Source organism: Mastomys coucha, unplaced genomic scaffold, assembly GCF_008632895.1.
Source record: "Mastomys coucha isolate ucsf_1 unplaced genomic scaffold, UCSF_Mcou_1 pScaffold5, whole genome shotgun sequence".
Lineage (NCBI taxonomy): Eukaryota > Metazoa > Chordata > Mammalia > Rodentia > Muridae > Mastomys > Mastomys coucha.
The window spans coordinates 64,578,096-64,590,152 of NW_022196911.1; the positions used below are offsets into that span (position 1 = coordinate 64,578,096).

At 50.1% G+C, this 12,057-nt stretch overlaps 2 protein-coding genes across 2 annotated transcripts; both read left to right on the forward strand.

Moving 5' to 3' along the window:
• The first annotated feature begins 72 nt into the window (after nucleotides 1-72).
• On the forward strand, nucleotides 73-1,916 carry Trappc1 (trafficking protein particle complex 1). The gene is made up of 5 exons (XM_031351655.1): nucleotides 73-218; nucleotides 310-408; nucleotides 546-616; nucleotides 950-1,088; nucleotides 1,571-1,916. Exons 2-5 carry the CDS (start codon nucleotides 310-312, stop codon nucleotides 1,697-1,699), a joined length of 438 nt encoding a protein of 145 aa, XP_031207515.1. The 5' UTR covers nucleotides 73-218; the 3' UTR covers nucleotides 1,700-1,916.
• A 100-nt stretch (nucleotides 1,917-2,016) lies between these two features.
• On the forward strand, nucleotides 2,017-9,360 carry Kcnab3 (potassium voltage-gated channel subfamily A regulatory beta subunit 3). Its single transcript, XM_031351654.1, has 15 exons — nucleotides 2,017-2,441; nucleotides 2,547-3,033; nucleotides 4,304-4,347; nucleotides 4,435-4,472; nucleotides 4,677-4,756; nucleotides 6,093-6,137; nucleotides 6,220-6,264; nucleotides 6,419-6,462; nucleotides 6,632-6,718; nucleotides 6,977-7,062; nucleotides 7,211-7,331; nucleotides 7,412-7,506; nucleotides 7,600-7,720; nucleotides 8,046-8,134; nucleotides 8,372-9,360. The coding sequence occupies exons 2-15, from the start codon at nucleotides 2,792-2,794 to the stop codon at nucleotides 8,447-8,449; spliced, it is 1,215 nt and encodes a 404-aa protein (XP_031207514.1). The 5' UTR covers nucleotides 2,017-2,441; nucleotides 2,547-2,791; the 3' UTR covers nucleotides 8,450-9,360.
• The last annotated feature ends 2,697 nt before the right edge of the window (nucleotides 9,361-12,057 follow it).

The window sequence follows — 12,057 nt, forward strand, 5'->3', positions numbered from 1 at the left end:
CCGCGAGACCAAGCTCTCCGCACATCACTGGGCTTCAGAGGCCGGGGAACTTGGGCGCGCATGCGCGCGGCATCGGCGGCTGCGGATTGGCTTCAGGAGAGAGGCGGGGTCTAGGAAGGCTATCGGGGCGGAGTTAAGGTTCCTGAGGGTGCCGCTTGCGACCCAGCTGGGCTTTAGAAACCGGAAGTAGCTTGTCACCCTCATTCAGAGCAATTCCGGTGAGTCCGGGGGTGGGGTTACCACCTGGCTGAAGGACCAGGTTCTAGAGAGTTGGGTGCAAGTCACTGAGCGAGGCTCTTTATCTTGCAGATGACTGTCCACAATCTGTACCTTTTTGACCGAAATGGAGTGTGTCTACACTACAGCGAGTGGCACCGCAAGAAGCAAGCAGGGATCCCTAAGGAAGAGGTGATCGGAGGGTCCCAGCGTATCCCCAAACGCACATAGTCCCGGTCCAGTCCCCCTTCTCCAAATCCCAGGTCCTTCCTATTCCCATCCTGTCCCCCTCCATAACCGAAATCTAATTCTATCGCCTCTCCCTCCAGGAGTACAAGCTGATGTATGGGATGCTCTTCTCCATTCGTTCGTTTGTCAGCAAGATGTCCCCGCTAGACATGTACGGTCGTTTTAGAGGGATGTTGAAGGGAGGGCTAGCTAGCCTTGGGAACAGGAGATATTGTTGCGGAATGGAAGAGGCATGTGGCCCCAAAGCGGGGAGGGTGTGTTTTAGAGAGGCTGAATCTGGAACAAGAGTCTTGAAGCTGCCAGGAGTGCCTGCAGGGATGGTCTGAAAGTAGGGAGAGAGTGAAGAAGGCAGCAGCAATTAAGTCGAGGGGTGGGGATGACTGCTACAAACTATCTGTATGAATAGGAAGGAGTTGACCTTGAGGGCGTCACACGTATTTCTTTGGGAGTGATTCCACTTCTGTCTTAATACTCATTTCTGCAGGAAGGATGGCTTCCTGTCTTTCCAAACTAGCCGTTACAAACTCCATTACTACGAGACTCCCACTGGAATCAAAGTTGTCATGAATACTGACTTGGGCGTGGGCCCTATCCGAGATGTTCTACACCACATCTACAGTGCGGTCAGTGTCAGCAGAGGAACCCTTCTTCTCCCAGAGCCCTAGGAGTCCCTTGGGTTTTCTGCCCTAATCCTTCTGTATTATATCCCTATTGACCTCAGTGTTCTCCAGAGCCTTTAACTCCTTAAACAGCAATAGCTTTTCTAAGGGAGAGCTTGTGTGGGTTTTTTTTTTAAATGACATATTTCTTACTTTAATTATATGTACTGTGTAGAGGGTATGTATGCACGTGAGAACAGGTGTCTGTGGAGGGCAGAAAAGAGTGGCAGATCCTCTGGAGAGTTACAGGCAGTTGTGAGCTGACCAGCATGGGTGTGCTGGGACCTGACTATCCTCTGAAAAGCAATAGCATGCTTTCTTAACTCCTGAGCTGTTTCTCCACCCCACCCCCACCCGTGTATTCTTAAATTCCTGAGATTATACCAGGTTTGAGATTGAAAATGAAAAGTGTCTCAGATCAGGCTCTCACACACTCCTTTTCACAGCTGTATGTGGAGTTTGTCGTGAAGAACCCTCTGTGCCCACTGGGACAAACAGTGCAAAGTGAGCTCTTCCGATCCCGGCTAGACTCCTATGTCCGATCTTTGCCCTTCTTCTCTGCCAGAGCTGGCTGAAACATCTACCTCAACCCTCAGAAGAACCTGTGACTGCCTGGGCCCATCTCACTTGTTGCAATGTGAGCCCTTCCACCTACCTGTCTCTGAGAGCTTCAACCTGAAGGCCTACCACCCGCTGCCTTCAAGTCATAAGAATGAAGCTCACAGGAGTCTTCACCAGTTTTATCCCCTGCTTGACTCTGTGAAAAAACACAGAATAAACTTTCTGTCACCCTCTGCTGCCTGAGTGTGAGTTCCTGTGGCCCCTCCCAGTGTGACTCACACAAAGAAGAGAACTAGGGTAGCCTCACATCCCTGAAGCCTATAAAGAGGTTTTCCCAGCAGATTTCTCTTGAGCTGGATTCTTTGTTGCATTTTAGAATTTAGCAGCAACCTTTGCTACCACTTAACAGATGTAGTACACACAACCTGTCTTACCTTTAGCTGTGATAGTGTCTCCAAATCTAGTTTTCTCGGGGAACAAAAATGCCCTCTCTAGCGCACACCACTGACCTGAATGAAAGCTGACACGATTCAAGTACAGAAAGTGAAAACCCCATTCCCAAAACGGGATGTTCTGGGCAAGGCACACTGATTATTTAAGTTCTGCAGGCGGAGCTTATGCAGATGAGCAGCGTGTTCGGCTCGGAGGCAGGCGGCTCCATGCAGATGAAGGGGTGGGGCCTGCATGTTAATGAGCTGGGCTTGCTGCCGACGCGGCTGGGAGCACAGCGGTCCCGCAGCGGTTCCAGCTGAAGTGGTACCCGTCTTTCGCTACTCCTTGTTCCTGGGTAGCTATCCTTGAAGACCGTCCTCTACTTTTCTTTATCCTTACCCATCTATCCTCCTACTCCCTTCATCACAGCTCCCAGCACCTGAATACCCATCACTCCGGGCGACCCCACGGTTTTCCTTTCCCGCCGCAAAACCCGCGACCTCCAGCAGCCCGCCCCCGCGGGCCCGATCCCGTTTGGCTGCTCTAGCTGCAGCCTCTTCAGCCTTCCCGCTCTCCCAGGGATCGCGTTATTACCACACCAGTGTCTGCCCTCGGACTTCTCCGCTCCCTCCTCCCGCTCCCTCGGAGCCCCCTCCCCGCCCTGGCCATCCGGCATGCAGGTGTCTATCGCGTGTACGGAGCAGAATCTTCGCAGCCGGAGCAGTGAGGACCGTCTCTGTGGAGCCCGGCCCGGTCCTGGGGGCGGTAATGGAGGGCCAGTGGGCGGAGGGCATGGGAACCCTCCGGGGGGTGGAGGATCGAGCTCCAAGTCACGAGCTGCAGTGGTCCCCAGACCCCCAGCATCTGCTGGGGCCCTTCGAGAGAGCACCGGCCGAGGCACTGGCATGAAATACAGGTATGGGGTGGCCGGGCAGCCCATCCATTCGCTCCTCTTTTGGGATCCCTGAGACTTTCTGGGTTAGTCTCCTAGACCCCTTCAAACTTAGCTTATAGGTCTGGTTCACTCCCCCTCTTCTCTGTCACCGGTACTCACTCTTTTCGTCTGTTAGTTCCCCTAACTTTGAAATCAAGTTTACCGAGGTTGACAGAGTCCTATCATACCTAAATGATGCCCCTGAGTTGTCCTCCTTACCCGTAAAAAAGCGGGGAACGCCTGGATCTCCAGGCTGCTCACCCCCGCCCCTCCAATGGAGTGTCCTTGGGTTGGCGTCCTGGGGAGAGGAGGGAGGGAAACAGCACCTCACTTTGGCCGGTTGGGGCGCCTGACCCAGATATTGCCCCCACCAGCCTGGAGGCCAGCCTCCCTCAACCTTTCCAGGGTAGGATCAGAGCAGGAGAGAGGGAAGGGACATTTGGAAGGATGGAGCACATCTTTCACCCTCATGCTTTAAGACAAGAGTTGGCGGGAAGGGTTGTGGAAATTTTACTTTAACTCAGAAGATTGCCTGCCAGAGACTCTCAGAAGGGGGCCGGGGGTGGGAGGTAGGGGAGCACTTTTGCTTGGGAGTGAGCTGAGGTCATTAATGTGACCCACCTTTGTCCTCTGAAGAATCTAATCTTCTCCCTATAGCAGCCCTGATTAGGAAGTAGGGCTGTTTAATCTATGCCTTGGAACGAGAAGCAGGATCTTTAAGAGTTCAGTCTTAGAAGTCAATGAAAGAGAGGAAGAGAGAGAGCTGGACTTTACTGTCAAAGCCTCCCCATTCCCACATGTGCCTTTACTGAGGCCTCATCGATGTGCCCATCGGTTTACATATCACGGTCACCCTTCAGGGTGGCATTCTTTAACTGAGGGCCTGTTGTCACCACAATCAGCCACATTGTTTCAAATCTCACTACCCCACACATCCCAGAGACATCATCCCAGAGACTCAGACACAAGCAGGACCTCGCCCAGAAAGAGGAAACCAGAAGGCAGAGATAATAAGAGGAAACGGAAGCGCTGGACAGTGGCCCTCGAGGGTCAATTGCCTCTGCTTACTTGTTCTTTCAACAATATTCCTAGGGCCTTTGCTATGGGCTAGCACTGTCCATCCCATCAGCCCACTGGGTCTGGTTTCTTTGGACTGAGACCCCTGAGGGTTTGGAAGGACAGGAGCTGGGGACTGATAATCCAAGTCCCCAGTGGAGGCTTCATCCTCTCCTGCTGCTTCTGTGTCCTGCAGGAACCTAGGAAAGTCTGGGCTCCGGGTGTCCTGTCTTGGCCTTGGTGAGTTAGAATAGAAACTAAGGAGAAGGGGCATTGTTTTATGGCCTGTCTCCCACAGTCCTCACGCGTCTGAATTCTCTCTTGCAGGTACCTGGGTCACATTTGGCTCTCAGATCTCAGATGAGGTATAAGTGATGGGACCTAGACACAGGGTCCAGGTGGTTGTGTGGAGGGTTGGATGAACATGGGGGCGGGGTAAAGGACCTATAAAGCTAGAGGATGGGCAAAGGAGAGAAAATGTGGGGACTAGGGCTGAAGTGCTGTGGGTTAAGATACAGGGAAGTAACTAAAGGCAGCTGCTCATCTTCAACTTTTTCTCACCTCTCTAGACAGCAGAAGATCTCCTGACAGTAGCCTATGAGCACGGTGTAAACCTGTTTGACACTGCAGAAGTGTACGCGGCAGGAAAGTAAGAACTGGAGTGAAAGATGAAGGTTATATTTGGAAGGCGGGTTGAGAGAACATCAGGGATTCTTCTTTCCCTCTTTAAAATGAGAGAGAGAGAGGGAGGGAGGGAGAGAGAGAGAGAGAGAGAGAGAGAGAGAGAGAGAGAGAGAGAGAGAGACCTGGGAATTCTGGGAACAATAAAGTTCCAACTTTTCAGGCTAGTAGACACCCTATGTATTATGGGAGTTGTAGTTCCCACAACACTTTCCTCTCTGGATTAGAGGTCAGTAGACATTACTGTGCAGTCACATTAAAATAAAACCAACAAATTTATCCTGAAGACTACAAAGCTGTATTTTCAAACACAGCACAGCACACCACATGCCTATGGCTTTACATTGGAAGTAGCCGAAGTCTACATGGCCTACTCTGCCTCTTTATTTGATAAACATTCTTCTTCAAGACTTAGCTCAGTGTCAGCTCCTCCAAGAAACCTTTACCCAACTGCCCAGAATTGGTTATAACCAGTGAGCACCCATGACACTCTGTGCTACCTTCTGACATTAAGTAAACGTCTGCTTCATACAACTATATTTGCTGCTCAGCTCAGAGCCTTCCCATGCCCCTGGAACCTGTCTTCTTAAGAGCCCTCCTAGAGGCCAGCAAGTCACATGCACTGTTTCTGGGAAGAGGTCAACATAAGCTTGAAAAATATAGAGTCTAAGTGATTATACAAACAAGGGACATATGAAAGACCCAGCCTCATACATTGTTTCAATAATTTTCAGTTGTCACAGCCTGTAATCGTGTGCTAACAGAACTATATAGGCTGAGCATGATGGCACACACCTGTAGTTCCAGCATTGGAAGGGTAATGGAGGAAGATTGAGAATTTGAGGCCAACCTGGGCTACAAAGTGAGCTCTTGTTTCTAAATGTGGGAGGGGAGAAGAGAGGGGATTTGTGTGAGCAACTCTATGGAAGCTGATGAGGGGACTCCCCACAGACTGGCAGTCACAAGCAGAACCAGAGCTGGGCTTAGGAGGATGGCTGGAATTTTACAAAGGCAGAGGAAGGAGAGAACAACCCAGTCTGTTTCCCTTGCCTCGTTGTATTCTACCCCTTAAGCATCCAGTCGGCCTTGGGACATAACTGATACACAACATGGATGAATTAATTAAAAGTATATAACCCTAGCTCTAGAAGCCCCTTGCCTTTGTCCAAAGTAAAGCTGAGACTCCAGAGTGGCTCCTTTGCCCCCACTCTTCTCTCTAGTAGAGAGGACAAACTGGGAGAAGAGGAGGAAGTTGGTCTGTCTTGGGGAAATGAGTGCCCTTACATTGTCTTTTTTTACTTCAGGGCTGAAAGAACCCTAGGCAGCATCCTCAGGAGCAGAGGTTGGAGGTGAGACTGTTTGGGGCGTTACTGGAGACGTGCTCAACCAAATACCATTTTCCTGCTGGAAATACTGTTTTGCTTTTTCCAGGAGATCAAGCTATGTCATCACCACCAAGATTTTTTGGGGAGGACAGTAAGTACCTGGGGCGAAGGCTTACAAACAATATGTGGTATGTGGGGTAGGAGTCAGGGGTTGCTGCTCCACACCTGCCGGTAAGGACTCATGCCATCCCAGTTTTTCATAGCTCCAGATAAGCCCCCTTCCTTGACGTAGCCTTTTCCTTCAGGGCAGAAACTGAGCATGGCTTGAGTCGCAAACACATCATTGAAGGTGAGAGTCGGTGCCTGGGAAGCTGAGGTGGGTAGCCATGGAGGCCAGAGGAATTGGGAATGGTCCTCATGTCCTGGAGTGAAAGATTGAGTTGACCATGTCAAGAGGGTATGGTCTGATATTTTTATTGACGGTAGTATTTACCTTCCTTTCCCTCCCCCACCACCAGGCTTGCAAGGATCCCTGGACCGCCTCCAACTGGAATACGTTGACATAGTATTTGCCAATCGTTCGGACCCTAACAGTCCTATGGAGGGTAAGAAGCCGTACCCCTAAACCTGGCAGCCCTTCAAAACTGAGCAGTTTTTCAAATGTGTATCAGGAAGACAGCCTTTCCTCCCCCCGCAACACGCAAACATCCCCCAATGTCAATAGCAGAGGCTCAGATCCAAGAATAGACATGGCTGCAGACAGGTCTGGAGTCTTGTGGTGGTAGAGAGAGTCTAGGTGCAATGGATCTGGAGTCTAAGAATCCATGGATCAGACATCAAGGCATCCTCTCTTGTGCACCTAGAAATTGTGAGAGCCATGACCTATGTCATCAACCAGGGCCTGGCCCTATACTGGGGGACATCCAGATGGAGTGCTGCAGAAATCATGGTATGTCTCATTCACACACACACACACATACATAGACACACTCCATATCTGGTTCCCTTTCCTCATGACCAGTCCATACCTCACTACACTGAGAAAGAAGAAAACAAAGGATTGCTTTGACCCCTGTTTCCTTTGCATACCAACCCAGGAGGCCTACTCCATGGCCAGACAGTTCAATCTAATCCCTCCTGTGTGTGAACAAGCGGAGAACCACTTCTTTCAGCGGGAGAAGATGGAGATGCAGCTGCCTGAGCTCTACCACAAAATTGGTGTGCAGACCTTCGTCCCCCCTTTCCTGTTTCACCCATGATATATGTCTCTGTTCCACACAAAATCCTCTTGCTCTTAGGTGTTGGCTCAGTTACTTGGTCCCCCCTGGCTTGCGGCCTCATTACTAGCAAGTATGATGGGCGAGTTCCGGATACTTGCAAAGCCACTGTCAAGGTCAGACTTGGTGGCTGAAGGAGGCAGGGCTGGGCTGGCTAGGTCAAAGAGGGGGTAAGGTAGGGCCCTTTGCAGATTCTCCTTGGCTTCCAGGGCTACCAGTGGCTCAAAGAAAAGGTGCAGAGTGAGGAAGGCAAGAAGCAACAAGCCAGAGTGATGGACCTTCTCCCCATTGCTCATCAGCTAGGCTGTACCGTGGCCCAACTAGCTATAGGTGAGACCCTGCAGGGGCCCTGCCTCGTGCTTGTGAGACTTCCTAAACCTCTCTCTAGTCTAGTTTATTCTTTTGTTTGTTTGTTTTTCGAGACAGGGTTTCTCTGTTTAGCCCTGGCTGTCCTGGAACTCACTCTGTAGACCAGGCTGGCCTCGAACTCAGAAATCCACCAGCCTCTGTCTCCCAAGTGCTGGGATTGAAGGCTTGTGCAACCACAGCCCAGCGACTAGTTTGTTCTTGGAGAGGCCCCTCTTCAGACACTCCTGGAGTCTGAGTGCCCACACTGATCCATCTGGTCCCTTTGTTTTCTCTCCTCTGGTCCCAGCTTGGTGTCTCCGAAGCGAGGGTGTCAGCTCAGTTTTACTGGGGGTGTCCAGTGCAGAGCAGCTGATGGAACATCTGGGCTCCCTACAGGTGAGTTAGGGATTCAGAAGCAGAATTCCTTTCTCTCCCCTTTCCCTGCTGTCTAACCCTGAATGGACTGAATGACTGACCTTCTTGCAGAGTTGTCATTTGCAAAGGAAAAGTTCAGGGAGACAGGGCCAAGCTGTCAAACAGCTGAGACTCTCTCAGTGGGTCCCACTGTGGCCTTCATCGTGCCCTTACTCGGTGACCCGGCAAAACCTGCCCTCTCTACTGCCTATTCTCAAGGTGCTGAGTCAGCTGACGCCGCAAACAGTGATGGAAATAGATGCGCTCTTGGGGAACAAATCGCATTCCAAGAAATAGTCCGTTGGGGGCGCGGGGACCCAACGCGGAGTGATTGCACCCTTTAGAAAGCCACTTTCCTGCATCCTGCAATCAGCGTCGGATCCCCACCAACCAAACCCTGCTCCCACGCGGTGCCGCGGCAGAATTAGGGTAGCCCCGCCCACCAACGAGTCCCGGCTTCGAGTAGCGAGTAGCGATTCGCATGAACAAAGCCATATCCTTTCACGGTGGGGTACTGGGCAGGAGCGAGAAAGTAGATCTCCCGCCCACCCTCTACGCCCCTGCTGTTTCCTAGGGCTAGGCCCTCTCGCTAATCCAGGGCATGAGCCTTCTCTCTGCCTTTTGGTCTCGCATCGCTCATTTCTTCCCCCTATTGCTGAAACCCAGAAAATATAGAGCAGCTAAAAGAAACATTGAGAGTAAATCAGAAACGGCCCTTGAAAGGTCATCAAGGGGGCGAGAACCTACACCGAGAACGGGACTTTGTAGTATTTGTTCAATAGAAGCCAGGCTGGCCCTGGCAGAAAGTTATAATCTTTGGAAAGCAGACTCCTGCCTCCTGCCTGGAGGTGGAGGACTTAAATCTAGAACTAGAGTCACACTTTGTGCTTGCAGAGAGGGGATAAAGTTGGGGAAGACGAATGTTGACAAAGGCAGAAAGAAATGTACTGGCTGTATCACAGAAATGGCAAGGTGGCCCTCAGAAATCGGAGTGCTTTGGAGGATTGAGGGACACCCTTTGGGCCACCGGCCAAGTCGGGGTTATAAAAGGTCTGGGGGAAAACTTGGACTTAAACTGGAGTTAGTACGTAGCAGCAGAAGACTTCAGTCTTCCTCCTGGCAATACCTAAAGCAGTAAAGATGGCCCCTCTGCTGTAAGCCTTCCCAGGGAACTGTAAATAAATAAAATCTCAGCTTGATCCTCATCACCGACCTGGTCTGAAATTGCAGCGTTGGGGGGTGGGGCTTCCTCTCACTGCTTTGTTAGAAAGCTCCCAGCCCTAGTTTTCTCTCCATCTGTGTGAGTGGCTCAGACATCCCACCCTTGGTTATGGTTCTCTTGAAGCATCTTAAGTACCAGGTACCCCTGGCACAGGTCCCACTCCTTTCTTTTGAATCTAGTGATACACCTTAGTTTCCTTGACCCCGTTCTTTTACCTTCCTAATGAAAGACGCAGGTCACACCCTCCACCTTTTGTGCATTACATTTTAAACTTTCATTTTGTGTATGTGTATGGACGCACATGGACATAGTTTGGTTCTCCCACCAGGTGGATCCTAGGGATCAAACTCAGGTTGCCATGGTTGTCAGCAATCACCATCATCCTTTTAGCCACCTTGTTTGCCTGCCCTCCCCCCTTTAATTTCTAGGTGGGTATTTTGCCTGCATGTATAGTTTATGCACCACTTGCATCTTATGGCAACAACAGAGGCCAGGTTGTTGGATCCACAGGGACTGGAGTTACAAACAACTGCAAGCTGTTCTGTGGATGCTAGGAATTGAGCCAGGTCCTCTTGCAAGAGCAGCAACTGAGTCACCTCTCCACCACCCACCCCACCTCACCCTTTGTGTCTTTTAAGGTTTTCTGTGTATGAGCCTTTTGCCTGCATGTGTATCTGTGCATCACAGGTGTGCCTGTGCCTACCGGAGAGGATTGTAAGGTACCATACACAAAATGGGAACAAACTTGGGTCCTTTGCAAAAGCAGCCAGGACTCTTAACTACTGGCTCGCATGCATACACACATGCACACACTTTTGTTTTTTGTTTTTTTGGTTTTTCGAGGCAGGGTTTCTCTGAGTAGCCCTTGCTGTCCTGGAATTCACTCTGTAGACCAGGCTGGCCTTGAACTCAGAAATCCACCTGTCTCTGCCTCTTGTCTCATACCTACCTACAGGGACCAGAAATGAAGCAGTTTTGTTGTGGCTAGATAGGAAAGGTCACCAGGGTTGTGGTTTTGTGATGTGATAGAGTGATACCGTGAGACCTGTCTCTTTGGAGAAGATACAGAGAGAGGGAAAGAGCCACAATTTGCCAGGAAAACCAGCAGAATGCCAGGTAGGAAGGCAATAGGGAAGGAGAGTCCAATGGGCTCTTCAGGTCCTGCTGCTATTTCCACTATTTCCATTGTTTATAGACTCTGCTTCTATAAACAGAGGGAAGGAAGTGGGTGGGAAGTTACAACCTGCAGCTATCCCAAGCCAAAGGAGGACAACGTCTGCCACCCTAAAATGTAATGTCAGCGGCTCCCTCCTACCCCTCTCATTCTGCCTTGATCCTGATGTCTCGGGAGTACAGAGTAGAACGAATTTCCAAGAGAGCCGCTGAGCAGCCTGCCTTTCACTGACTGGATTAGCAGCCATCAGCAGCAACTAATGAGTGCTCACATCTACCTCTCTAATCTCCCACTCATTCTGGAAGACTGTGGAGGATTCAAAGAAGCAAGATGTATGACTAAGCTATGATTAGTTCTTCTGTGACAAACATACAAGGATTTATCAATTCAAAATAGTACCCTCCTTAAATAGTTCTCTTGGAGAGCAATGCACTTCTTCTAATGCTTCCCCCAGTGCTCAACACATTTTTGTTTGTTTCCCCTGCTTCTGTTCAACACCCTTTAAAACCTCCTCTTATGATTACCTCCAACGGTAGTTTGGAAGTCCCCTGTAAACAAAACCTTCTTTTGTTGTCACACCTCCTTTGTATGTAGACATTTGCCATTATTTCTCACCCACCTTACTCACAAATTCACTGAGCGTCTGGGTACTGAGTCACTTTATGGTGTGGCATGGGAATATGGAGTGACCTTCATTGTAGTTTGCTGCTGGGAGAAGCAATTGCATGGTCACTGTTCTAGTACACACTTCTGTTGCCCAGTGTCCAGAGGGAAGCACGCAGTGGTAACAGCGCTAGAATGAGCTCAGGCCACGGTGAGGCTGCCCTCAGAACCAACAGAGTAGCTGTTAAATGCAAGGGCCTGGCAGTAGTATCAGTCAGCTTTCCATTGCTGAGACAAAATGCCGGAGGTAAGGTTTCTCCAGCTCATGAGTTTCTAGGCTTCAGCACCTGGTTGCTTGGGTGTTTGCTTTTGAGCCTGTGGCCCCATTATAGTGGAATAAACTGCTCACTTTATGGCAGCTGAGAAGCAGAGGAAGGGGCTGAGTTCTCAATATACCCCTCATACAGGCCTTAACCTAAATCCTAACAGTTCTTTCTATTCCCTTTCCAAGGTACCATCACCCGGGAACCAAGCCATCAACACATGGCTTTAGGGGACATTTACGATCCAAACCATAATAGAACCCCAAAGTCTCCAAAGCCAGAGTGTCTGAGGAGCAGAGAGCCCGACACACTGAGATCAGGGCCCACAAGGCCTTCTGGGCATCTCAGAATATCATCCTGATCTTAAAGATAACAAGGCAGTATCTATTTTGGTTAAAAATGAAACTGAGGAGGCTGGAGAGATGGCTCAGTGGTTAAGAGCACCAACTGCTCTTCGGAAGGTCCTGAGTTCAAATCCCAGCAACCACTTGGTGGCTCACAACCATCTGTAACAAGATCTGACGCCCTACTTTGGAGCTGTCTGAAGACAGCTACAGTGTACTTACATATAATAAATAAATTT

Excerpts from the sequence above, each read along its gene's own strand:
- Trappc1 (XM_031351655.1), top strand. The coding sequence starts at position 310 with ATGACTGTCCACAATCTGTACCTTTTTGACCGAAATGGAGTGTGTCTA. Across the intron at positions 617-949 it reads AAGATGTCCCCGCTAGACAT|GAAGGATGGCTTCCTGTCTT; the intron begins GTACGGTCGTTT and ends TCATTTCTGCAG. Across the intron at positions 1,089-1,570 it reads TACACCACATCTACAGTGCG|CTGTATGTGGAGTTTGTCGT; the intron begins GTCAGTGTCAGC and ends TCCTTTTCACAG.
- Kcnab3 (XM_031351654.1), top strand. The coding sequence starts at position 2,792 with ATGCAGGTGTCTATCGCGTGTACGGAGCAGAATCTTCGCAGCCGGAGC. Across the intron at positions 6,138-6,219 it reads CTCAGGAGCAGAGGTTGGAG|GAGATCAAGCTATGTCATCA; the intron begins GTGAGACTGTTT and ends TGCTTTTTCCAG. Across the intron at positions 7,332-7,411 it reads TGAGCTCTACCACAAAATTG|GTGTTGGCTCAGTTACTTGG; the intron begins GTGTGCAGACCT and ends TCTTGCTCTTAG.